This window comes from Terrapene carolina, unplaced genomic scaffold, assembly GCF_002925995.2.
Source record: "Terrapene carolina triunguis isolate 2854851 unplaced genomic scaffold, T_m_triunguis-2.0 Scaffold629, whole genome shotgun sequence".
NCBI lineage: Eukaryota > Metazoa > Chordata > Testudines > Emydidae > Terrapene > Terrapene triunguis.
The window spans coordinates 17,341,889-17,368,748 of record NW_020664980.1 but is presented as its reverse complement, the minus strand read 5'-3'; the positions used below and the strand labels follow the sequence as shown (position 1 = coordinate 17,368,748).

At 47.1% G+C, this 26,860-nt stretch overlaps 1 protein-coding gene across 3 annotated transcripts in view; it reads left to right on the top strand.

Moving 5' to 3' along the window:
- The window catches only part of ADAM19 (ADAM metallopeptidase domain 19), a 54,825-nt gene that overhangs the window by 3,785 nt on the left and 24,180 nt on the right, over positions 1-26,860 (top strand). For 2 of the 3 annotated variants that reach the window (XM_026659320.1, XM_026659319.1), the window contains exons 3-7: positions 3,032-3,102; positions 17,674-17,752; positions 19,219-19,295; positions 24,416-24,608; positions 24,909-24,974. In XM_026659320.1, coding sequence (XP_026515105.1) covers positions 3,032-3,102; positions 17,674-17,752; positions 19,219-19,295; positions 24,416-24,608; positions 24,909-24,974 — 486 coding nt within the window. The remainder of the gene's footprint in view (positions 1-3,031; positions 3,103-17,673; positions 17,753-19,218; positions 19,296-24,415; positions 24,609-24,908; positions 24,975-26,860) is intronic. The other variant, XM_026659321.1, reaches the window with a different exon arrangement.

Below are 26,860 nucleotides of genomic sequence, written 5' to 3'. Positions count from 1 at the left end.
CTCCTGTTCTTTTTGTCAATACTGTGAGAACTTCTGGGAAGCTTTTATAGTGTAATGTGATGAACAGGAGCTGTGGTAGGTAACTTGCTCTCAGGATCAGGCCGAACATTCTCCCACTCAATAACATCATTGCAATGATGCAAGAACCAGGGCTCACCCACTGACATGAATAGGCGGCAAGTTTAAAACAAACAAAAGGAAGTATTGCTTCACACAATGCACAGTCAACCTGTGAAACTCTTTGCCAGAGGATGTTGCGAAGGCCAAGACTATAACAGGGTTCAAAAAAGAATTAGATAAGTTGATGAAGGATAGGTCCATCAATGGCTATTAGCCAAGATGATCAGAGACGCTACCCTGCCCTCTGGGTGTCCCTAAACCTCTGACTGCCGGAAGCAGGGACTGGACGACAGAGGATCGATCACTCAATAAGTTGCCCTGTTCTGTTCATTCCCTCTGAAGCACCTGGAATTGGCCACTGTTGGAAGACCAGCTGCTTGGCTACATGCATCATTGGTCTGACCCATTATGGCCATTCTTATGTTCTTAATGTATTGTGGAGGTATTTGGTTATTCTTAATCACAGACCTGTCCACAAAGAACACAAGGGCATCTGACCAGTACTTACCCTTAGACAAATTGTCAGATCCTAAGAGCCTTCGTCAATGTTTATTCAGGCAAATTCTCATTGGATTCAAGAACCCTGCTAGCAACAAGCAAGCATGAGCAGTTACAACTAGTATATTTCGGGTCCAACTGTTAACAGGACCCTAAAAACAAAATAGGATGGGAGGGGCAGGGAAAATCTTGTCAGCATCAACTGTATGGAGAGGTTCAGTGACACAAAAGGCTCTGAGCTACAGTTAAACCTGCCTGTGTTTGTGCTGTGTCTCACTTAGCAGCTCAACAATAGACTAGTGGTGAGCACCTGCACCTAGGGTGACCAGACAGCAAGTGTGAAAAATCGGGGGGGTAACAGAAGCCAATATAAAAAAAAACCCAAATATCAGGACTGTCCCTATAAAATCGGGACATCTGGTCACCCTACTTGCAACTTGGATCCAATGAAACCAGAATTTGGCCCTTTGCAATTACAAACCAATGTTGTCTGCTGGATATAATAGCTAATGGCCTGATTCATGGAAGCCAAGGAAAGACTCCCATTGACTTCAATAAGCACAGGATTAGCAGAAGACCAGACTATCAGAATGAAGACCTGCCACGTGGATATGAAAGAAAAATTTTTTTAGTTGACACTAGAGTTGGGATTAACACAAAGGGATCTGAACACACACGTTGACTGACAGAATGTTTCAGCCAAGCAAGTCTTTAGAATACTCTTATGGTTTCACTTGAGTTCTGTGGTATGAAATCCCCTTGCACATTGAGTGAGGCGGATGAGGAAATAACCTGACGCTCTTATTTCTTAATAACTCCTTATTTTACAATTCTAATCGAGTAAGAGCAGCTTTTCATGCCTCCTTAGAAGGCAACTTCCCTTAATAGAAAATCTTGTAATATCCTCAATTGTACTGAGAAAATCTTTTAATATTCTCAGTTGTACTGAGTCCACTTACATTTTACGTTTCAGATCACTTCTGCTAAGCAGCAGCTAATTTTTATCAGCTCTGTGGTCATTTAAAACTTGTTTCTGCGCTGAACGGGCCCATGTTCCTTTATGTGAATTAGTATAAAAATAAAATACTGTACTGAAAAATAAGCCAGTAATAGCAGACACATCTAGTAATGAGGTGCTTGGGTGTAGTTTATATCCCTGATCTCTCTCCCCCTCCCCCTCCCCCCTTGTGTTTTAATTCTATCTGCCTAATAATGAAAATAATTATAATGTAGTTGTTACTGGGAACACTTTTCAGGTAATGCAGCCTGTCTAGCAGGTGTATGCGCCTCACCTGTGTACAATGCACACCTCCAGTTTGTCTTCTTCCAGCCCTACCATTTATTTAAAGCTAGGGATGCACATAACTTGCTCTACCTATATACAGCTATATATCTGTATACTGTAAATATAGAAGTACCCCCAGATCTTTGGACCTGTCTATATTGACATTTGAAATGATCTTAGGACCTTCATAGAGAACCATGTCTCTGAGTACATCCTAGAAAGGTAGACTATAGTGTCTAGCATATATTGTAGACCAGCGGGGCTGCAGTTTCAGTATATGTTGAATAGTTTTTCTGGGCAGGAGACTTTATACAAATTGTGCATGCTATAAACCAGTGGTTCTCCAACACTTCACTTTGTAGAAGAAAGCGTCTTTCCTGGACCAGCTCCGCCTCCAGCAACCCAATTCCCCACTGCTTGAGTTTAATTTTGCAGGCCATGAAGCAGGACTCCGTGAGCCACAAGAAGTCCATGGGCCTCAGTTTGAGAACAGCTGCTTCAGGCTCTATTATGAAATGGCTTGCAAAACAGTGTTATTAAACGAAGTCCTTGCATTTTCTAATAAATTGCTATCACAGTTTCAAATTTCATTGTAGACGGGGCCCAGTACTAGAGCTACCATCCAAAGCAGGGCTGGGATTTTTCAAAGGAGGCCATGGGAATTAGGCATCATACTCCCAGTGAATGCCAGTGGGATTTGGGGACCAAACTCTCTTAGGGTGCTATGAAAATAGATCCTCACGGTTACTGGTTATATTTCACCGTTAAAATAAATGTGTCTGAGTGGGTCAGGTAGGAGATATCAGTTTAGTTTTAGTGCCATCTGCTAAGAAATAGTGTAAACACAGCTCTGCATCAGGCAAATCGTGCTAGGATGTTTTTCCAGTGACCAAGCATTCCCTGGGCTCCGAGGCATGGGACCTGTCCATGTTTCCAAAGAAGTAACAACACATCGTTCCTCTTGAGCATTATTAGGCACAGCTGGGGTGGGAGACGTGCTCACCGCTGCAGGGTGGGATAAGGGGAGGTTTGCACTTGCAAACAAAGTAATTGCCGTGTTGATGAACACTTAGGTATTCCCAGTGATCGCGCTGTATGTGTAATGGGCAGTTTCTCTGTTGCATGCAGCACCCATTCAAAGCCGAAGTCCAGATGACCGTCGAGGGGAGAGAGCTCATCCTGGATGTTGAGAAGAATGAGTAAGTGTGCTTGTCCATCGTATGCCCTGTGCAGTCTGCTCCCGAAAGTGATGAATAAGGAGCTGATCCAGAGCCCAGTGGAGCGCTTCCTGTTGGCTTCACTGAACTTTGGATCACACTCTAAGGGCTGGTCTAAACCTAAAGCTTAGACTGACCTAGCGACATTGCTCAGGGCTGTGAAAAATGTCGTGCCCTGTGCGACATAGTTAGGTTGACCTAAGCCCCCACCGTAGACACAGTCATATTCATGGAAAAATTCTTCCTTCAGCCTCACTGTGGATTAACTATATCAATTGACCATCCCCTTTTGTCAATGTAGGAAATGTCTGTGCTGCGCCGTAGTGTGCCACTGTGGTTTAGACATACTCTGAGTGGGGGAAATGCGTGCCGCTCTTGTGCATGATAAGACTACTCTGGGTGGTAGAGTGACTTCTGTGGAGCTCTGTCAATGTATGCCAGCTGGCAATCTGTCCCACAGTATATAAACCCATGCCATGTAACAGTTAGTACCTGTGTTAACTAGACAATGATTTCTTGTTACTCTTTACCTGATGTTAGTGAGCTGGATTGTTCACCAAATGGCTCAATGTTTTTTTTTTTTATCAGTAAAAAGCTCTAATGTGGATTTTGTATGTTATGTTACTAATAAGGGATTCCACTCCAGGTCTCTTAGGAGGAATGACAGTGAAACTTATATTTCTCTAATGCCGCTCATCCTAAAGTGGCCTAAAGAAATGTTTTCACTTGCACTGACTACAGAAATTCAGCCACCTCTGGGGTAGAACATAGCAGCTGGTTGACAGCACACAGGAACAGTACATAATAGTTTGGGATAGGAAGCGAAGAAGAATACTGTATCCAAATGAAGCTACCAGTGGATATAGGTAGGCATGATGATTTAGCTGCTGGAGTTTGGATGTAGATTCTTTGGTACTTTTTATACCAGATCCTTTGCCAGGCAAGTGGATTAGATTCTAATGGTGGAAGAGCAGCCAAGACTTTTCTTATATAGCTGGCCCTTGCCAATTTTAATCCATTGATGTTGGATTTCTTTCTGTGTCAGATTTATATAGTGAGTTCCAGTTGAGTGTTTTTTCTCCTAGTACCCACTAATGTATTTATACCCTGGAATAATACTACTTACCATATTTAAGTATATAGTGCAGACATACCAGTCAAACCTAGGATCTCTCTTCTCCTTCCCTAAGAGTGCAAGGAAATGCTGCAATATGGATATACAACTGTAATTAGTGTTTATGGTGACATACAAACATAACTGATTTGCGGGATAGTTTGGAGGGGAGCCCCGCTTCTCTTGGCATGGTGTAAGGCAGTACCTGAAATCAGATGAAAGTAGATTCTGGGAAGGGGTTTCTGTGAAGGACTATATCCTAAGGAGAAGCTGCTGGGACTTTCAGCATTGAAGACACCGCAGAGCCAATTCTGCACTTGTGCTAACAGAAAAGGTTATAAATATTCTGCCTATCAAATCTTTGGGCTTTGAAAGTACCAAAGCATAGAGAGGGGACCAAACTCTACTGCCATTCCTAGCTAAGTCCTGTCTACAGAAGCAAAATGAACGGTTAGCCATTGTGAGCAGCAGCGATCTCTGAAGCAATGCTGTAAATTATCTAACTGCTACTGTAGATAGGACACCACCATTGGGGTCTATTTCCTTTGACTGTCAGGTCTTAAACCTATTGCAGCCTTTGTGCTTTGTAGTATTGTAGAGGTGAATTTATTCACAGTCCAGGAGGCTTTGGCAAAAGCAGAGTCCTGTCAGAAATCCAAGTAACAGGTTAATTCAGCGTATGATGACATAACCTCCAGGTGCCTCCTGGGAACTGTGCTGTGCTATTTCCATCAGAGGTCTGGCTCTCGGCATGTGTTCGTAAACAGAATGAGGCTCACACACCATTTGCTATTGTGTTTACTTCCTGAGGTAAGGCTTTCATTCAGCAAGATACACATACATACCCTTCCATCAGGGAGCATACTGGCTTACCAGGATTGATAAACACAGATGGCATTATGAAGTCCTACTATTTGAACAGATCTTATAAAAACACAGTACATAGAAAATATAGAGGATACAAAATCATCTTTAACACTGACTTCAGAGGAGTTTTTCCTGGGCACGGAGTGAAGGTTCAGGCTTATAGTCAGAGACAGAAGCCGAGACCCAGAGGAGAACGGGCAACAAGACATACATTTAAGGGAGAGCTGTTGGGATACTGGCTCAGTGAGCAGCTGAGAAGTGTTTGAGAACAGAGCCGTTGTTTGGATGTCACTTTCAAAGTCATTTCAGCGAGTTATAGGGGAATTCAAGGGCAGCGAAGAAGGAACGATGAAGCAGGCAGAAGAAGTGGGGGGCCTCAAGAATGTTGTGGATGCTCTAATAAGACGCCTTCCATCTGAGACTCTCCAGCCCTTTGCAAGCGTTAAGGAAAGAGTCCTCCTCTTGTCCCTGGCGCGTGCCTATGACAGAGCTGTTGGTTTTGAATGCAACAGTTGTGTTGCATGGCAGAAATGTTCATGCCACGTCCTTGATTTCACATTTATGAAGAGCACATTGTGCTCATCCCCAGGAGATGTAAACCAGGGGATATTGCATCTGTTCCCGTTAACATGCTACATTATTATTTAGTTTGTAATAAACTCAGCACCTATCTGACTGTGGACTCCATACACCTGAGTTCAGGCTTTGTGCGTTAGAAACTAATAACACCATTTTGTTGGTGTTGCTAGTATGAAAAAGGCAGAACCATGATTTCGTTCCAGTGGAATCTAGGCCATAGCATATAAAATCTGAGCAATAGCAAGAGAATATCCCCTAGTGCCATTTAATTCTTTTTTTTTTTAATAAGTCATTGAAACGCTCAAGTCCTGCAGCTGCAGAATTGGAAAGTCCAAGACTGCACGGAGAGAGAAATATATGGAGAGATGCCTATAAGAGCAATCATACATTTGGCTGTGGCTTAGGAATGGAAGAATCTGCATTCTAAACCTTGGATGAAAACAGAGGTTTTTTTTTTTTTAAAGGGACTTGTGTTTAATAAGAACCAGCTTTGAGCTGAAGAGAGGGGTGTACTGGAGGTGCAATGGAGAAGCTACGAATGTTGATCACAATGGTCCCTTCTGACCATGTAGCAGGTCTGCGTGCCATGAGGTTCCTCTCTATCAGGGAGAACAGCTGATACTTCTGTTGTACAAATCTGAGACTAATTTGTTTTCCCACCTGGCAACAGGAAAAGCGGTAGGGGAGAAAAACACTCCTCCCTGTCCTGTTTCCAGAGAGTCTCTGTCACAGGGTGACTGTTCCCTTTAATAGTTCACCTGCCTTCCAGTTGGGCTTAAGAGGAGGCACCTGAGCAGAAAGGGCAGGAAGGGGCAGGTAACAGCTGCCTGAGAACAGAGGAGCGACAGAAGGAGCCGAGAATAGCCTGTGGGACAGAGCTGCAGGAGAGCAGTCGCCGTGAGCTTCTATTGACAAGTTCTGATGGAAGCTGTTGGCGGGGGGGACTGGCTAGAGCTGGGGACCCCTGCCCAGTTGCAGGAAGGCTTGAGCAGAGGCCCCAAGGGATGAAGGGAGGAACAAGCTTGGTCAATGCAAGCTGGACCCTGAAGCAAGGCGTTGGCTCTGGACTCTTGATGAGCAGGGATAGGACATACAGGCTGGGAGGGCTGGAAGTGGAATGCTGCAGAAAACCTGAATGGAGGCTATGGGAGGAGCCCAGGAACAAAGGGTTTGTCCTGGAGCAAGATTCCCCTGATCAGGGATAGGACTGATGGGCAAGGGGGCCTGGGGGAGTGAAGCACTGCGGGGAGCCCTCTCCCTGGGGACCTGACTCGGAGCTCCAGGAGAAGACTCAAGGGAGAGAAGTGGATCTTGGAACTCTCATGGGAAGAGCCTGGGCAGTGGGGCCCTGGGACTGGTTAACAACTCTTGGGTGGGTAAACTGGGAAAAGAGATTCCATTCAAGGGTCAAAGAGCTTCTGCATTGTCATCTGGTCTGACTTCGAGGTTGTGGGAGGACCTGTGTTTACCTTGAGGGACCTGGGGACTGTTCTACTTTCTATGAGGGTATGTCTACACTACAGGATTAATCCGAATTTAGATAATTCGAATTTGGGAAACAGGTTGTATAAATTCGATTGTGCGCGGCCACACTAAGCACCTTAATTCGGTTTTTAACCACATTAATTCGGTGGTGTGCGGCCACACTACCCCATTAATTTAAACACAGTAATTCGGTGGTGTGCGGCCACACTAACCCTAATTCGAATTAACAAAATCGATTTAGGCTCTACTCCGTTCGTCGAGGTGGAGTACAGAAATCGATTTAAAGGGCCCTTTAATTCGAATTAACTGGCTCTGTAGTGTGGACGGGTGAAGGGTTAATTCGGATTAACGCTGCTAAATCCGAATTAATCCCGTAGTGTAGACCAGGCCTGAGTCAAAGGGGTTGAGAGACGATATTCCTTTGAAGGGAAAGTTGAGGTGGGTTGTACCTGTGCTGCCGAGGTTGGCCACAGGAGGGCGGCCGTGATGGGGTAATGTGATATGAACAGTGAGATTCGAAGCCCTCTCCCACCAGGAAAGGATGACTGGTGGGGCCGCACCCAGAGGCCATCCTATGACAGTCTCCCAGGCAAGGGAGAGGATCTGGGACAGCCATAGTTACCTGAAAACTGCAACAGTGGGCTCCCAGCAAGCAGAAAGGACAGGGAGGAGAAGGGGCTGCCAGACACTGCAGGGGATTGACTGGTGCCTAGATGTCCACCTACGCTGAGGACCATCAGTGATGGGTCCTGCCCTTCCTCACCACACATCAGCCTGCAGCTGCTGGGGAGAAGCTGCCAGAAGAGTGGCTAGCCAGGGATGCTTGAGTCCCTCTGAGCCATGGAGGGAGTCACAACAGCATATGGCAGCTCTGACGTGCCTTTCAGACCATTGGTAGCTTTATCCTCGTAGCTTTCTGTCAGATCGGGTGCCCCTGTCCTGCCCCCTGGTTGGCTGTAGAGCAGCTACATCATGCTGGGAACAGCGGGTTGGATCACGTATTCCTAGTGCAGACAAAGCTCCCGCTGACCTCAGGAGGCATCTTGTTTGAATGAGGGGAACGGCATCAGGCCCCCAAAGGGCATTTTTAACCATGTGCAAGGCCAATTCCATGCAATGGAAGCCAAAATGTACAGTGGTTGGCTGAGAGCAGTTACTCTCCTAGCATAGACAGAGTTCACAGGCTCCCAGCCCAACCAAGAGATCTAATTTTAGACTCTCTTACCTCAGAAGCAAAAACATTCCACCTCTAAACGGTACCATTTCCGTGTCTGAAATAACAAGGGAGCCCTGTATCTGATGCTCTGAGCTGTCAGATAACGAAGCTGGGGGTCACTGGTTGGTTGTCATTTCCTGCCGCTACAGTACTGGTTTCAGTGACTGCTGACCAAGAGGGGTTTGTCCACCTCCCAGCAGGAAGGATATTCCAGATCTTCCACACAGTGTCCACACACTATCTGTATCTAATGGCTTCCTGCACTGGGGGAAGGGATGGGGGGGCGGTGGGATGGAGGCAAGGGGCAGGAAGCATTTGACCTGCTCGGCTGGGCTCATGAAGGGCTTTTTTACCATTAGGAAAACGGAGTTGGCACCTCCTCCTCCTCTTTCGTTTGGGCTGGTTAGTGATTTCTTTGTAATGCGGGGGAGGAGAGAAAGGAACGTACCCCTCTAAATTATCTGTTCCCTGGCTGCAGTGATTGCATGACTTCCCAGCCAGGAAATCCATTTCCTTTCCTCTTCCTCTTTATATGTTTGCGTTATCCATTGCTAAGTGCAGCAGCACGTGGTGCTGACTTTGCGCTGCAGCCATGACTTCATTGCATGGGTCTTCCACCCCAAATGTCACTGACCTGGCTGAGAGGAGTCTTTTCAATACTCTGAAACAGGCAGCTGCGTTTTACCTTCAGCGCTGGAGAGTCGCCTCCCCTTCCAAGCCTATTTTGCCAGAGCAATAAACGTGTTCTCGTTACCCGAGGAAAGGGCCTTGAGAAAGTGAGATATGCAGGTTCCAGGCTTCATGTGCATCTGAGTCACCAGCACCAGCAAAGAGCCTTGGATTCCAGCTATCACGCAGAGTGCCCCAAGGGTCCGTCCTGGGGCCGGTTTTGTTCAATATCTTCATTAATGATCTGGAGGATGGCGTGGACTGCACTCTCAGCAAGTTTGCAGATGACACTAAATTGGGAGGAGTGGTAGATACGCTGGAGGGTAAGGATAGGATACAGAGGGACCTAGACAAATTAGAGGATTGGGCCAAAAGAAACCTGATGAGGTTCAACAAGGACAAGTGCAGAGTCCTGCACTTAGGACGGAAGAATCCCATTCACTGTTACAGACTCGGGACCGAATGGCTAGGCAACAGTTCTGCAGAAAAGGACCTAGGGGTTACAGTGGATGAGAAGCTGGATATGAGTCAGCAGTGTGCCCTTGTTACCAAGAAGGCTAATGGCATTTTGGGCTGTATAAGTAGGGGCATTGCCAGCAGATCGAGGGATGTGATCATTCCCCTCTATTCGGCATTGGTGAGGCCTCATCTGGAGTACTGTGTCCAGTTTTGGGCCCCATACTACAAGAAGGATGTGGAAAAATTGGAAAGAATCCAGCGGAGGGCAACAAAAATGACTAGGGGGCTGGAGCACATGACTTATGAGGAGAGGCTGAGGGAACTGGGATTGTTTAGTCTGCAGAAGAGAAGAATAAGGGGGGATTTGATAGCTGCTTTCAACTACCTGAAAGGGGGTTCCAAAGAGGATGGTGTGACGTTGTGCAGTCTACATGGTTTTATAAAAATATAATAATAAGTCAATATAACGTAACTAGGATAGATTTAGAGAAAATACGGTAATAAGTGATATAATGTAACTGGGATATGCTTCATGCAAAAGGTCTCTTGTAAGGTATCATTACAAAGCTTATAATCTACTGAGTATGATAATCTGATTTGTATAAATGTACTACTCTTGTATCTAAAACTAGAAATATAAAACATAACTCTGAGGGCCTATTGTAATTATGTAGAGTGTGGGCCATTAAGGATGGTTTGGAATCTTGATGACTCCCATTGTCTGCAGATGGCTGTATTTACCTTTGAGTCTTCCTGTATATGTGTGTGCTGGCAAGTGAGTAATGAAGTCTTGCAGTGACATGTGATCATGTCACCTGAACTGGAATCCATCTTTAACCTGGTGCTTTTCCAGTGAGGGGGGGTGGAAACCCAGAGGGACAAAGGATTCCCGCCTTATGCAAAAGATATATAAAGGGGTGGAAGAGAACAGAGAGGAGAGAGGAGCCATCATGGAGAAGCCCCTAGCTAACACCTAAGCTGGAACAAGAACTGTACCAGGGGAAAGAATTGTGCCCAGGCCTGGAAGGTGTCCAGTCTGAGAAAAAACTTACTGAAGCATCTCTGAGGGTGAGATTATCTGTATTCAGTTTGATTAGACATAGATTTGCGCATTTTATTTTATTTTGCTTGTGACTTACTTTGTTCTGTCTGTTACTACTTTGAACCACTTAAATCCTACTGTCTGTATTTAATAAAATCACTTTTTATTTAGTAATTTACTCAGAGTATGTATTAATACCTGGGGGAGCAAACAACTGTGCATATCTCTCTATCTGTGTTATAGAGGGCGAACAATTTATGAGTTTGCCCTGCATAAACTTTATGCAGGGTAAAACGGATTTATCTGGGTTTAGACCCCATTGGGAGTTGGGAATCTGAGTGCTAAAGACAAGCACACTCCTGTGAGCTGTTTTTGGGTACACTTGCAGCTTGGGGACAAGTGATTCAGACCCTGGGTCTGTGTTGAAGTGGACTGGAGTGTCTAATTCAGCAAGACGGGGTGCTGGAGTCCTGAGCTGGCAGGGAAAACAGAAGCAGGGGTAGTCTTGGCACATCGGGTGGCAGCTCCCAAGGGGGTTTCTGTGATCCAACCCGTCACAGATGGATCTAGACTTTTTCTCAGTGGTACCAGATGACAGAACAAGGAGTAATGGTCTCAAGTTGCAGTAGGGGAGGTTTAAGTTGGATGTTAGGAAAAACTTTTTCACGAGGAGGGTGGTGAAGCACTGGAATGGGTTACCTAAGGAGGTGGTGGAATCTCCTTCCTTAGAGGTTTTTAAGGTTAGGCTTGACATAGCCCTGGCTGGGATGATTTAGTTGAAGATTGGTCCTGATTTGAGCAGGGGGTTGGACTAGATGACCTCCTGAGGTCCCCTCCAACCCTGATAGTCTATGATTCTATTTGAAAATGTGTCAGGTTTTACATAAGGGCTTACTTGTTTTCCTCTCCAGTTGCAGTTGGATGTCAAAAAGCAGCCTTGACCATTATTACTACCAGGCTGGATGTTCGAGGGAAGGGTCGGCTGAGTTTCTCACAATAAGCGCTGTCGGGGGATTTTAGCAAAGTGTCCGTAGAAGAGGGGTCAAAGTCTCCTCTGGTACACCGGTGTGATTCTGCTGCAGTCGATGGAGTAGCTCCGCTCTGTGAAAGGAGGAATAGCCCCCAAATGCAGACAAATCTGAGGTAGAAAGCCTGATAGAGAAACGAATCCCTCCCACCCCACAATGTTCTTGGCAATCAGTTTGGGCAGATTTATTATTATTTGCGAAGAGAGAGGGATGGAAAAAATTCAGAGCTCTCAATCCGGTTATAGACTCTTTACGGTCGGTCTCTAGATCAAAATGAAAACAGCTGACATTTCCCACAAGAGATCTGTGGCCTGTTGGTTTTTGAAAAATTGTGTTCATGCATCCAAGATATTTGTATTTATTTTAAAAATGGCACCTACCCATCCAGACTGACGGCATTATATCACAATCCTCAACCGAGTTGTTAGCTCCACTGAGTTCATTAGAAGAACCCACCCGTCTCAAAGGACAACCATGGATGTCCCCTGGAGCCCAGCCAATCTCAGCTGAAGACCTCTGAGTATATCATTTCAGAGCACCTCCCATTGAGATAATTGGTCATTGAAGGTTCCCAGCACGGCACAGGGTTGTGCTAGTCGATTATGCTTGTTGTAAATATTTTACTGGCTCTAAGACACCGGAAGACCAATTTATTGTGGAAACCCTGTCAGAGATTTTTCCAAAGCCACTTAGGGATTGGACCCCAATTCCCATTTAAATTAATGTGCCTCTAAACTTCCTAGGCGACTTGGAAAATCTCTCACCATATGTTTTATTCAGCCCTTATCTAGCCCTGGTCTTATCTAAGCCCCAGTGCTGCCAAGTCTTGACTCCAGGGGCAGTTAGGGGCTTCCCGGGGCCTCCTTCCCTGCCATCTATTTGCAATTCGTTTATCTTGCTTTCTGCTGTTCTTTGGAGATCTGACAGGAAAAGGAAGAGGGAAGGGAGTCTTTCATCCCCAGTCTTTCCTCTGATTCCCTCCCTGTTCTGTTTAGCTGACTGGGCTGCAGGCAGTGCTCTCCAGGGAACCGGCCTTCTAGCAGGGTCTCCCTGCATCCCCTGCCCCGTCTCCGTTACATAATGCTGCCTTCTCCCGCAAAATGCCGTCAGCCTCATTCACTGACTACTTGACCTGCCCTGTCGCTGTGTCTGAGACCGCAAACCAGAGACACCCCTGAATTAGGAGACCAGGCCTTCCCCGCAGCCCCGTTCACACAGCAGCTCAGTGGCATTAAGATGGGCCCTTTGTTTAAAACAATGACATCATTGACGGAGCTGCACTGGGCCAAGATCACTCCAAGCCGGTCTTCAGCAGAACAGCGTCTTTAAGACATCTGTACGTTGTGGCAGCAGGCCAGGCCTTTGCTCATTTGGCTGCCTTGCTCAGAGCTGACCTGGCTCCCCAGGATGTCCGTTCCATGAAAACTGGCAGCAGCAGCCTCTTTCCAGCCAGCCTCCCAGCTCCAGCACGGGGAAGTCGGATGCTCTGGGGTGCAGCTGATGCGTGCAGGTCAGGGAGGGGTGAGTGTGGGTGCTGAGAGCCGGCCTCTCTGCTGGTTAGAGCAACCTGAGGTCTACTCTAACTTAGGCAGGCCTCAGATCGCCCCAATACCTGAAACCATGGCCAGGAATCAGCATGGCAGAGAGTTACTCCCAGCCCCACGGATCCTTTCCTCCACCCATGCCCTGTTTTTCCTGACACACCGTCAGCGAAGGGGGAGAAAGAGCTTGACAGCGCCTGTGCTGGCTGGCCTTATATCACCTTGCAGTGGGGTGATTGCCTTTGGGACAGTGATGCCAGCTTTAGGGCTGGCAGTTTGACACAAAGCGACTGCATAGTGCCAGAGAAAGCATGTTTGAAAAGTGGGCAATGAAGGCCAGAGCCTCGCTGATGTAAGATCTGCTGGCCAGGAGCCTGATCCTGCCTCCTGACTTAAGCGGGGCAATGTCGATTTACACCGGTTGAGGATCTGCCCCATAGGTTCTCAGCAGAGACTTTCACACAATCCAGAGCCTCTCATAAACACACTGCTTGAAGCAATTTCCTGGAAGTTAATGCAATTTGGTGATGAAACATTTGTTTCTTGCAGATTCATGCTGAGCAAGTTAGGATAGTCAGGAGACCTTTTTCCGTAGCATGGTGTTTCTGTGATTATCGGCTGTTCACAGATCTGAAATAGCTCATACCAATACAACTGAAGGATGAGGTATCCAGTGATGAGCATTAGCACATCAGAAAGAAGCCACATGAGCTTTGCTGGGCTACAATGAAGTTTGAAAGCAGAGATAAAAGCAGTTGTATTCCAGACATCAATTGGGCTCAAACGGATCGCTGCCAAACATGACTTCTACTTCTCCCCGTCTTGAAAAGAATCATTATCTGCATGGAGGCAAGCGGCAGTCTCGTCTGTGGCATGAAAGCACATTTTCCATTGCAGCCTGGCGAGGGAGAAAGGGGCGTCTCAGGAGATGAGACACTTGCAAGTCATTTTTGAGAGTGCTGTTTACATTTAGCTCAGGGAAATGCAACCTACATGGAAGTCTCAGTGGGCTGCCTGCTGGGGAGAGAGTGATCACATCGCCTAGAGGCGACCTGCAAAGGGGGAATAAAAAAAATAGGAGGTTTTTTTTCCTTCTTTGTGATTTGTAAAGATGACTTGACAGGGTTTATTCTCCCCCTAGAAAAGTCTGGAGTTTATTTATTTATTTTGCTTGTTTTTCCCCTTAGGAATATTGGGAATTCTGGTCTTTCCTGGTTTTTCTGGAGCACTTCTTGGATGACTCGGAGAGGTGGATTGGATCTTTCCATCCCTTAACTGAAGGGGTTCGGGACTGAATCCTTAACCAAGCCAGCCCGAGCTTTTCTCACAAGGATTTGAGTTAAATATAGGGCAAGAGAAAGAGTTGCAGACACTCTGGAAGGGGAAGGGATTTTTATTCAATCAGTCAGGTTTCACTTTCTTGGTATCTCTGATGTCCTAAACCTGCTAATTCTCTAACCATAGAGTCTTCCAGGAGTGACAAGGCCTGTATGCCTCCTGTCAAAAAACAAGCCATTTAAAGAAATAACCATTTACATTTTGTTACTTGGGGGAGGGTGGAACCCACAACCCATCAGGCCTTCTTTATAAAGCATAAAAAGGGCACAAGCACATTCTGCCCACCCCACTTTGCCCTTTAAGAACTCCGCTGCCTGGAATGTACCAACCCCTCGTGAGGAGCAGCTGAGTAGGAGCTGGCACCGAGGCTGAATATCACAGTTCCCAACTATGGCATCCTCGCGTGATGCCAAGTGTGATGCCTAGCCAGTCGACAGTACAGCAAGGGGTGCTTTGTAAATATCTGCAATCGGTCGTTTTACAGGCTTTTCGAGATGGGCTGGCTGGTTTTTGTCGGGATCTGCCCTGTTTTGCTGCTGCCGAGATGGAGACGGGTTGCGGCTCTCTCAGTTTTGCCATTCACGAGCCAATCTTATGTCCTAGTTTTGCAAACTCAGCCATCTGGGCGAAAGCGGAGGAGGAGACGGCGTCACAGCCGCATCGCCCCGGCACCCAATCCAAATGCGTACGAGTGAAGTGCTGAGAGCAATCCAGCTTGCTTTGCCTTTCCCAGGATCCCAGGCTCCTTGTTGAACTCAGGGAGAATTTTGCCTCTATAAGGAGCACAGGGCCAGGTCCTAAATAGGATGCCAAACTTTGCCTTGTTCCTATGCCAAAGAAGGTTTTGCGAGCTGTGAAATGGCACCAGCTGAGTCCATTCTTGGGCCATTACATTGTAACAGGAGCAGAGATGGGCTTATAACAGCCATGGACAGCCCACAACCCTGGGGGAAATTTATGGCTCAAGCTGGATCCAGACTTCACAGCTGGTTCCCCTCCCCCAAAATGCACGTTGGACTGAACCCAAACCCGGAATCTGAACAGGCCCAGGCTTCAACCATGATGTATTTGGATCACAACTTTTATGGCCTAATGTCAAAACACAAGGTGCACGATCCCCATTTTCATTGGAGACAATGATGATTGGTTTTCCATCTCTTGGTGTCGTTGGCTGAAGACTGGATGAATTTCTGGAGAGATTCCTGAGCCAAACACAAGTTATTGGGCTCGGTACGGGAGTAACTGGATGAAATGACTTGCATGAACAGAGGAGCCTGTGACTGGATTCAAACCAGGAGGTCCCTTCCAGTCCTTTGGTTTTATGTTCTTAAATTCTATGGCCAGGTCAGATTAGATGGTCAAACATTCCCTTCTGGGCTTAAAATCTTTGAATCTATGTGCCAATAGTACCAGAGGATCAGTGAACCCATTGGTCTGGGCATTGCTCAAACACATAAGAACATGCAGTCCCTGTCCTGTAGAGGGACTAAAAACCTCAAGTGAAATCTTGTGGTTTTCTTCATATTGCATCCCCAAGTCTCTGCAAATCATCATTGTACAGGAAATTATTATTCGTGCTGTTCCGTGTCCCATGGGAACCTGGCTGGGGCATCAGCTTTTTTTTTTACTCTTTGCCATTTTATTTATTTATTTCATTTTTAAAAAAATGTTACCATTGGAGTTTGTTGAAACTGGAGGCAGGATTTCTGAATGAACCAAAATACAGCGGTGCCAGTGGGGGGCCTGGCCGTGTGGGCACAGTGCTACATAGCGGGGAATCATTCAGTGGCCGAGTTTGGGATTCACAGGCACGCTTTCCTTTGTCCTGATTTCATTTAATAAATGGTTTGAAGGGGCACTTAGGAAGATGACTAGCTGAGCACTTACACGTATGAGTGTATTTCATGAGACCAAATGATCTGAATGCGGTTGTCAATGGCCATTAACCTTTGAACTTCCGCGCCTCTCCCCACTCAAGTTCCTCTGGGTAGGGAGAGGGGACATATAATATTGATCTCGCAGATGCTCTGATTGCATTGATGTTGTGTGCAAGCCCTTAGCCCCTCTCTTGTTTCTGACAGTGTGTTAGTGGAGGGCTTGGCAGATGGAAAGTGCTGTCTTAGAGGTAAATGTTGCGTGGCAGAATGTGGAATATGTACCAGAGAAAAGCTCCGTACTGACCGCCCCCAAAAGGCTCATCTTCCATTGGCCATGGGGTTTTTTTTCACTTCGTTCAATTTTATTCTGTGTTTGTTATAGCTTGTTTAGCCTAACCAAACGAAGGCTGAGGGGAGATATGATTCCCCTCTGAATACATCAGAGGGATAAACATCAGGGAGGGAGAGGAGTTATTTAAGTTAATCGCCAAGGTGGGCACAAGAACAAATGGAGATAAACTGGCCATCAACAAGTTTAGGCTTGAAATTAGACTGTTTCTAACCACCAGAGGAGTGAGGTTCTGGAACAGCCTCCCAAGGGGAGCAGTGGGGGGCCAAAAATGTAATTGGCTTCAAGACTGAGCTTGATAAGTTTATGGAGGGGATGGAATGCTGGGACTGCCTACAATGGCATGTCGCCCATCTGTGACTGCTAGCAGCAAATATTTCCAATGACCAGTGATGGGACGCTAGATAGGGAGGGCTCTGAGTTACTATAAAGAATTCTTTCCCAGGGGTCTGGCTGGTGGGCCTTGCCCACATGCTCAGGGGCTAACTGATCACCATATTGGGGGCTGGGAAGGAATTTTCCCCCCAGTCAGATTGGCGGAGACCCTGGGTTTTGCCTTCCTCTGCAGCATGGTGCATGGGTCACTTGCAGGTTTAGTGTAAATGGTGGATTCTCTGTAACTTGTAGTCTTTAAATCATGAATTGAGGATGTCAGTAACTCGGCCAGAGATTAGGGGTCTATTACAGCAGTGGGTGGGTGATGTTCTGTGGCCTGCAACACGCAGGAGATCAGACTAGATGATCATGATGGTCCCTTGTCGCCTTGAAGTCTATGAGACTCATAACAAAGAACTCCCACACTAAATGCCTTAGGACCCAATCCAGCACCCACTGCAGTTAATGGGCGTGTTTCCATTGATTGAAATGGTAGCTGGATCAGGCCTTTCTTGCACTGTGATTGTCAGATATCCCAGCAGAGATGATTCAATAATAATGTGCCAAGTCTAAAGAAATGTCCTTTTTTTTTGTCTTTGCCTTGCTATTGGTAGGCACCTCTTTGCCCCAGGCTACACTGAAACCCACTATACCCAGACTGGAAGGCCCCACACCATCACTTTCAACCACACAGTAAGTATGCAGACCATGCAAGCAAATCCAAGGAGAGGGTACAGAGAGGGGACGGGGCTTCATCTTCTGGAGACTTGAGTTCCCAACTGGACTGGGTTGAATGTGAATTGAGTTTGGAATTCTCAGCTGTAGAAGTCTCCAGTGGGCAACTGTTTGCATCCCCAAACCTTTGGCCAGTCAATGGTCCCATCGCAGATGAGTTCTTGGGTGGGCACAGTCTGACGGATGCTGCAGATTAGGTCTGTGGGGCAGTGGCAGAGATCTGCAGGGAAACCTCTTCCTGTGTCGGCCTCTAGCCGTTTCTTTTTAGTCTCTGCAGAATTTTGCAGCTCTTGAAAGCGAAGACCTGGGGAAAATGCTGCTTTTTCCTTTACGAGGAACAAAACTCTTCTGTGTATGAGCAGATTTGATTGTTTGCCTCTGCCCGCAGGTGGAGTTGTAGCGCTCCAATAAAACGCCAGCTGAATATCCTATTCCAGTGGCAGTATTCCACAAGGTCTTCACCAGATCCCAAATACCCAATCTGGGTTCACCCCAACGAATATAAAGCAGAGCAGAGAGAGAATTTTCCAAAGCACTGAAAGGACTTAGGAGACTCAGCCCCATTGCCTTCCAATGCTGCGGTTCATTGACACTGCTCTTTGCAAAGTGCGAGCTCCATGCTTGCTATGTTCCCAGCCTTTTGCATGACTAGCCCATGCCAGCTGGCTCCTGGTCAGAAAAATCATCATGAATTACCGATCTCAGACCAAGACTCTCGGCTGCAGTTGCACAAAGATATACATTGGTTAGAATTTTAAACTAAAAGATAAAGACGATGAGATCATTTTCCCTGCTACTGTTTGCTCCCCTCTCTCCTCCCGGAGGCACACAGCTGGGTGAGGAGTTTGGGCTGGGGTGGAATGCTGTCAGCATGTTGGCCCGAGTGGCTTCCTTGTTCCTACCATAGTCTGCCTTTTGTCTTGAGATGAGCCCATCTAAATGGACTTTCCGGTCTATAACATATAACCCTTTATAGAACTAAAGTATGAGGTCAGCACATTCTTCAGGGCCTGATCCAACGCCAGCTGAAGTCAACAGACAGATTCCCATTGACTTCAGCAAGCTTCGGATCAAGCCCGGTCGGCTCGTCTGTGAAGGTTCCTCGGGATGTTACAGCACCTTAGATTTTATTAGCAATGAAGAGCATGTTCATGCATGTCCACAAGGCCATGTTATGACAGCTGAGATGCTAGGTTTGAATCGGGACCACTGTTTGTTGTTGTTGTTGTTGCATTAAAGTCTCACCTGGTGGCAGAAGGGACAGTACTAGAGAGAATTAAAGGCTCTCTCATTGCTCACGTGGGACTTAGCAGCACCCAGGTCCTGTACTGGTCCTTTCTGCCCAGGAGTTAATTCCACCCTCCAACAATAAAAGAACTCACCAAACTGTTCCTTCCCTTGATAATCTCCTTTCTCCTTTCCAGGACCATTGCTTCTACCATGGTGTTGTGCGAGGCCTGGAACAATCCAGCGTCACACTCAGCACGTGCAAAGGGCTACGGTAAGATTCAAGCAAGCCCTGACAAAACAAGTCGGGCATCCCCTCATGTGACACCCTAGCAAGGTTGTTAGCATTAGAGCTAGTCGGGAATTTTCCAACTAAAAGTTTTTGGCCAGAAAACGTGGATTGGTCAAAAGCGAAGCTTTGTGTGGGAAAGGGTCGGCTTCAACAAATGGTTCGACTTGAACTTTTGAAAAGTTTTGAAATTGTCGCAATGAAACCTTGTTTTCCCAGTCAGAACTGACACTTTGGTTGGAAACTGAGTAAAAAATAAATAACTTCTGAATATTTTGTCCACGGGATTTTTTGTTGGAATTGACACACTTAAAAAGTGTTTGACAAATTTCCAACAAGTTTTAGTCCTGGGCAGAAAAAAGACCAGATCCTCAGCAAGTGTAAATCAGCATCGCTCTAGTGAAATCAACAGAGCTACATTCACTTACAGCAGCTGGGGATCTGGGCCCACAACGAGGATGGCCAGCTGTCCGGTTGAAAAGGGGACCTGCTGGTGTCCGGTCAGATCTACTAACTGGACACCCAACGTCCGGTTACTGCGGGTGGGGGAGGTGGGGAGGGACCAAGTCATCACCTGTGTCAGCCCCTACTCAGTCAGGGTCACCTCCTACCTGCATCGGGCGGCTGCAGCTCCCCGCCCCAGCTCTGCAGGAGAGTCCCTCCCAACCCACGCAGGGAGGAAGGGAGAGAGGGGAAAAGCAGTGAGTGATGGAGGGATGGGGAAATAGGAGCAAATGGGGAGTGGGGCCTCAGGGGAAGGGGCAGGGCAGGAGTGGGGCCTTGGGGGAAGAGGCGGGGCAGGGGAGATTTCGGCACTCCTGCTGGAGTGTCCGGTTTTTAAATATTACAAAGTTGGCAACCCTAAATATCCCATGCACTTGAAGGCTCTCAGTTAAGATACTTCACATCTGTTTATAAACAGGACACTGTTTGCAATCGACTCCAGCTGAAAGCTGGTTGGAAGCCGGGCTGGAGAGATTTAGTCCTGTCAGGAAACAGGTCTTGCCAAAAAAAACCCTTCACAACCTCAAGTGCTTTCAATGTAAATGAAATATCTGGTGGTATAAACAGGACAAAGTGGCCACCTGTGTTTTGCAATAAATAATCCACTTGCTATAAAAAAGCAGAAGAAATCACAGGTGTGCCCTACTTCTGTTTTATCCCACATTCTTCCAGGCGCTTTATTCTTAGCGTCAGAGGAAACGGCTCTAGTTCGGCTAACGTGTGCAGTCCTGCTGCCCCGCGCCCCAACCATCGTGCTGCACTGTTCTAAATAACGATGTAGGGAAGTCGAGCACACACATCTGTTTTCACTTTCCCTACAGAGCTCTCCAGCAGAGCCATTCTACCCCCAAATCTATACGTCTTCCACTGGGCAAAGAACCCCATTAAACACGGAGCCTTTCCAAACCTGCTGCGTGGAAAAAGGCCAGTTGAGAAAAACAGACCCACATGGGAAACATCCTTCCATCAGCCCTTGATTACAATAGTACAAACGAGGTTTCTGTTACAATGTGGGGAGAACGGCAACGTAGCACCTAGGAGTATGGTTAAAAATGCACTTGCAAGAGGAAAACCTCCAGAAGTCGTTATACTTTCCACCAGGAAACTGTCTTAGTGCGATTTTTAGCGACTTGATATTGCACGACAAATGTGTGGGGGCGCCCCATAGAAAGGGCCCCATCCTGTGACCCTTGATTTACCAGCTGAAGTCAGTGAAGCCAAGCTGCCAGCGGCTGAGCGTCCTCCCTGCTTTTCCTCTTCACGGGGTACAGCATGCGGCACCTGGCTGGTTTTGTTGGCTAAGTTCTTAGGAGCAGGGACCATCTTCTCACTCGGTGTTTGCACAGCACCCAGCACAATCGGATCTTGGTCTGAGACTGGGGCGGCTAGCTGTTACTGCAGTACAAATACCAAAGAATAGAGTGAGGGGGGGCATGACCCTGTCTTCTCCGGGCTGTCCTGTGCCCTGATGATTGACGGGGAGAACGGCTCCCATTGTGTGGAACGGAAGGCCTGCAATCGTATCCCATCACTGCATGGAGTGCAAGAAGATGGGGGAGCCTCTTTGCACGCCCACCCTGCTGTAAGCGCCCCTGGAGCAACACGGCCTGGGGGTAATTCTGTAGTTTGTGACAGGCCCCTGCAATACGGTTATGCTCTAAAGAGAGCCAGGGATGAAGATACCCTTGGCTTCTCATGTGCCTCGGTCGCAGGCACAGCCCCACAGCCTGAGTGGGCAGCAAACGACTGAAATGGATTCTCCAAATTGGATAAACTGCTGCTTCATCCACAAAACTCGGCAGCTTCCCAGCACAAAGCTGAGCGAGCGACGGCGCGGACAGCAAGGAGGCCCCTTTAAGGTCGAGGGCGACGCTCAGAGGGCTGTGCAATCTCTAGAGATGTGTGAGAGGGGGATGGGGCAGGGGTCTGAGAATAGGGCACGTAAAGGAGCAGTTACCCATTTGCAAACACGAACGCCTGCTTGTCCCTGTAAAGGTGGGGTTTGTGATTAGCAAACGGGGGTGCTCATAAGGGTTGCTTGCATTCTCGGATGTTGGCCCTTAAGGTTTTGCTGTTGACCTATGTTACTGCTAGAAAACGAAGAGTCCCTGATCAGGACTGGGGCTCCCTGGTGCTGGGTGCTGTACAAACGTAGACCCCAATCAGTCAAATACTCATGCACGCGCTTAACTTTTAGCCCCTCGTCACGTGCTTAAAATTCAATGCAGGTGTGTTTGCAGGACCAGGGCCGTAGAAGCTTATGCAGAAGTGAGCTCATTAGTTATGATGCGGTGATAAACCACCGTGTGAGCAAACACCACGAGTACCAGCAGGGCTTCAGTGGGCTTGTGTCTGAGGAACTCAAGAAGAGGACGGGGCCTGCATTGAAGCAGCAGAAGCTTGAAGCAAGGCTTTCAGTGGGACCCCCCCACACCCCCAGCTATGCGACCCGCCAGTGGATTCCTCCTGGGCACCTGCCAATGGGACCAAATGCTGCTTTCGGCGGGGCAACCCCTGCTGATTAACGTGGGCTAACACCAGTGTAAACGAGAGCAGAATTTAACCTGGATCTTTTTACGGGTGAGCTTTATTTGGCATTACTCTGCAGCACCTAAAATAACTCTGCGACATGAGGTGTGTTTCTGGCACTGGGAATACGAGAGACAGGGCTTCTCTAATGCTTTCTCAAGCCTGCTCCGCTTGTCCAGGTATTCCTATTGCTGCAGGGCTCAGGGAAAGGCTTCGATCTTGCGCCGAGTCTGTTATGGCTGCAATGCACCTTTCAGGGGCCTGGGGAAAGAATCTGCTGAGCACCCTATGCAGCTGCTATCCAAAGGGGCTCCTGCCTCCTGGCTGGTATTGGAAATACAGAGCCGTGCCTGAGTCACTGCACAGCGTGGGCTTGTGGGGAAGAGCTGGAGGAGAAATGCGGCAAAGCGCCACACAATGGCTCCCTACTTTGCTTGAAAGGGGTCACCTGGAAACCCTTGCTCTAGCAAGTAGCTTATAAATGAAAAAAAACAGGCTTCTCATATATGAAATCCGGATAGCGCGCCCCACTCCCAGAGAACATCCTGAATACAACCCCAGACTCTAACGAAAGAGCGTTCCTTGGCCATATACATGATTTATGTTCTTTGATACCTCTTTTCTATCGGCCACTCACTTTGCTAAATAGGATGCGCTAGTTCCCCTCCCACACTGTGCCATGCATGGAAGCACAGACCAAAAGAGCTGGCCAGAAGAAGCCTCGGCCAGAGGTGGGTCCCGACCGGGGCAGTTGGGGGGCAGGGAATTCCTGCATGGGATGTGCTAAGGATGTGTTGCTCCCTGGCTTCCGTTGGTATCACTGCAAACCCCTGCAGTGTCTCAAAGGCTGAAATGAAATTAAACCTGCATGAAGGGGATAAAAATAGGAGCTCTTAGCCTACTTGGAACACAGTTTGTTACGTACCAGCAGTGGTGTTACGGTTTGTCTCTCTCCAATCTTCAGTATAATTTCAAGCAGCCTGGGTGAAATTCATCCCTGTGCAGAAGAACAGCAAAAGGCTCTCACCTGCGTCCCTTAACCTCAGTTTCTCCATTTGTATTAGGGGGTAATAAATTCTTACCCACTTCCCTGTGGCCAAAAAGGCCTAAGAATGATTATCTAAGGCACATGGGTATGTGACAAACAACGTGTTCTTGATCATGGCTGGTATTTACAGAGGAGCCTAAGGAAATTAGGTGCCCAACTCTCATTGAAAGACCGTGGAAGTTGGATGCCTTTTTCTCCCAGGCACCTTTGACATTCCCAGCCCCCATGTGACTGCATCCCAGAGAGGCTGTAGTTCTGTATTTATTGACTAGATCGGGTTGGAAAATGGTATTTTCTGTGAGGGGGAGAAATGGGGAAAAACCCCTTAAAATTGACATTTCCGTTGAAAATTTTCACATTTTTTTTCATGAAGGGAAACAAAATGAAAAACATGGTTTTGGTTCAAAATGCACAGGCTTTTGGCTTGGGTTCCCTTCCCTTTTTACCAACCAGAAAATGGGGGAGGGGGGAAGGGAGGGATGGGGGGGGGGAGGGAGGGATAGGCGGGGAGAGAGGTTTTTTCTTCCTTTCCTCCACTTTGAGGAAATGAGGCAAAGGAGGAAAATAACCCAAACCTCAAATTTCTATTGATGAAAAAAACAAAACATTTTCTTGTTTAGTCAAAAGGCCAATTTGTGATTCAGTTGATAAGCCGCTTGGCGCACAATATTTTAGACAAAAAAAATCTCAACAAGCTCTTCTATTAACTGGTAACATCATTTCCCTGTCTGAAGTATTTATTTAGCTTCCTTTCCCACAGTATCTGAGCACCTCACAATCACTAATGTGTTTATCCTCACAACTCCCCTATTGTCCCCAGAGTACAGACGGGGAACAGAGACACTGAGAAGCTAAGGCCCAGATTGTCAAAGGATTTCAGTGAAAGGTAGTGGCGTTGGGCCTAAGTGACTTCCCCAAGATCGCACAGGAAGTCAGTGGCGGAGCAGGAAATTAAATGCTGGTTTTCTGGACCCTAGACTAACCACTGAACTGTCCTTTCTCTCACTGCTTCTTATTTCAACAGTGGTCTTATAGTACTGAGCAGCAACCTCAGTTACATCTTGGAGCCGGTCCCCGATAGCCAGGATCAACACTTGATCTACCGATCAGAACATTTGAGGCTTCCCAAGGGGACCTGTGGATATCTGCACAAAGAGCCCACAACCACACACTTGCTCAACACATTGACAGGCCGGGCCACAGCACACCATCACAGGGTGAGTGTGTATCACGTAAGCGAGGGCACTCATTGCAACATGCGGCAGGGTGTGGGTCATCACCTCTGAGCAGGTTGAGCCTGCCGTCCTCCAAGAGCAGGGCTGAGGACATGAAACCAAGGGGATGCAGTTCCTCCAAAAGGAAGACGGCGATTAGGAATTAGTGGCCGCTCAAACGATGTAACGGAAGCAAACAAGTGTCTGTGTGTAACGGGGGGCAGGGGAATGGTCAGTAAGGCAGCCATTGCCAGACAAGAAAAATGATTAACCACAACTAACCTGCGGGGTGCTCTGTCCCAGGTGAAGCGGGAGGATTTGCAGTCTACGAAGTACGTGGAGTTGCTGCTGGTGGCTGATTATGCAGAGGTAAGAGAAATACGCCATGTTTACACCGGCTGAGAACTGGGTCCATGGCAAATCTCTCTCGCTGCAGAACAGGTAGAGTGCAGACACTGGCAGGGGCAGCTTTCTCCTCTAATCCCTGATGTGGAGGGATCCCGGCAGGGTGTACAGAATGGGGTTCCACTTCCCTGCCCTCCCGGTCCCCCACCACTCCGAGAATACCCAGGAAAGACGTTACTTATTGCCAATAGGAGGGGGAAACTGTGATATGGACAAGTGACTAGGGTTGAGCCCACCCATTTATTTCAAGTAGGTCACTGCACAGCCATCAGAGGTGTAACTATCGCCTGTCATTACCAGTCTGCACTGACTACTAACAGTTACCCTGGATTTGAGGGGTGTGTGTACCTCAGAATGTGATCAAGCCAATTGCAACCGTATTATGAGCATTCAGCCACCATGCGTTAATAAAGAAGAACACCACATAGTTAACAGTTAATTGGAAAGCAGGCTTTTAGATGCAAGGTCAAAATCTAGCTGGCAGTTTCTGCTAATCAGAGTGGGAGGAGGGGAAAGAAAAGTAAATAACTGAGACAGAAAGAAGATACGTGGATGGAAACCTTGAGTCTAGATGCCTCTGATATTAGAAGTTTATTGAAAGTTAGGAAAAGTTATGATCCAGGAGGATCATTATGACCTATGTGTTTTGTAGAAATTAGTTATAAAAAGTCTAGATAATAGAGTATACTTTTGGAACAGTCCTCTAAAGCCATCTTGAGAAATGTGTTTTCGGACACCTTTTCTCTCCTGTGGGTGAGCAACTGGCCACTGCGAACCCACTGTTAATTACTCAATACTGTTCCAGAGTTCAGGTAAATATCTGGGATGTTCAAAGCCTATCGCTTATGTCTGTGTGTGCTTAAATCTAATAAACTGCCGTTTTAGATAGAACACGCTGACTTTCATTAATCTTTTTATCAGACAGAATTGCTGTGTTCCCATTGATTATTCCTGGCACCACCTGAAGTGAAACCGTTATGTTACCCCTGCTGGGGTTCTGAAAACCCAGGGTAACGCTAACCAGTGACCTAATGTGAAAAGGCTCCATATCTTATTAGCAGTCAGCATGCAGGAGCATTCACTCAGTTACACAGCTCCATGTTTAATGATGTTGCTCCTGGAATAGACGGCTCTCTACAGATTGTGATTTGGGGTTGTGGGGTTTCTCAGGGATAATCTGGTCCCCTAATTCTATTCCCTGTCCCTTCCCTACAGAAATCCAGGTGATTAGCTACTATCTCCGTTGGTATTTAGTGGTGGAGGTAAAGAAAGCTCTTGCTGAGGTTTCAGATGCTGCGAATCTAAACTTTCTGTGTCGAAGCTGTTCAATACCATCCCAAACCTGACAACGTTTAATTGATCATTTAATTATCACACAGAGTGGGGTAGGGAGGTCAGCCCCATTCATAAAGTTACAGCCTGATGCTAAAATTGCACAGCTCCTTCAGGGCTATTGGCTGTAACCTCTTCTGAATGACACTAGAGAGGCAGATTCTGGGTGTTTCGCCTCTGTTAGGCATCAGGAGACTGCAGAGATTGTGCGAAAACGCAGCTTATCCAGGGATTGCCAGATGTTCTTCCCCCTTTCGTTAGTCAAACCCTTGATGTGATCAATGCAAACTGCCCCCTCTTAAAAGAAGAAATGCCCCAGCTTTTCCAGTGAGAACCCCCCGTCTGGTTTAAAAAAGATCTTTTAGGAACTTGTTTTAAGTACGTGGATCAAACCTTATTTGCCAAGTTAACTCATTATTTACCACATGTTTTCAATGGGCCAAAAGTGTTTTAAATGAAGCAGTGCAGCTATCATTCTTGTCCGGTAAGTGAGTTGTGTAACGAATCCTCTATGATAA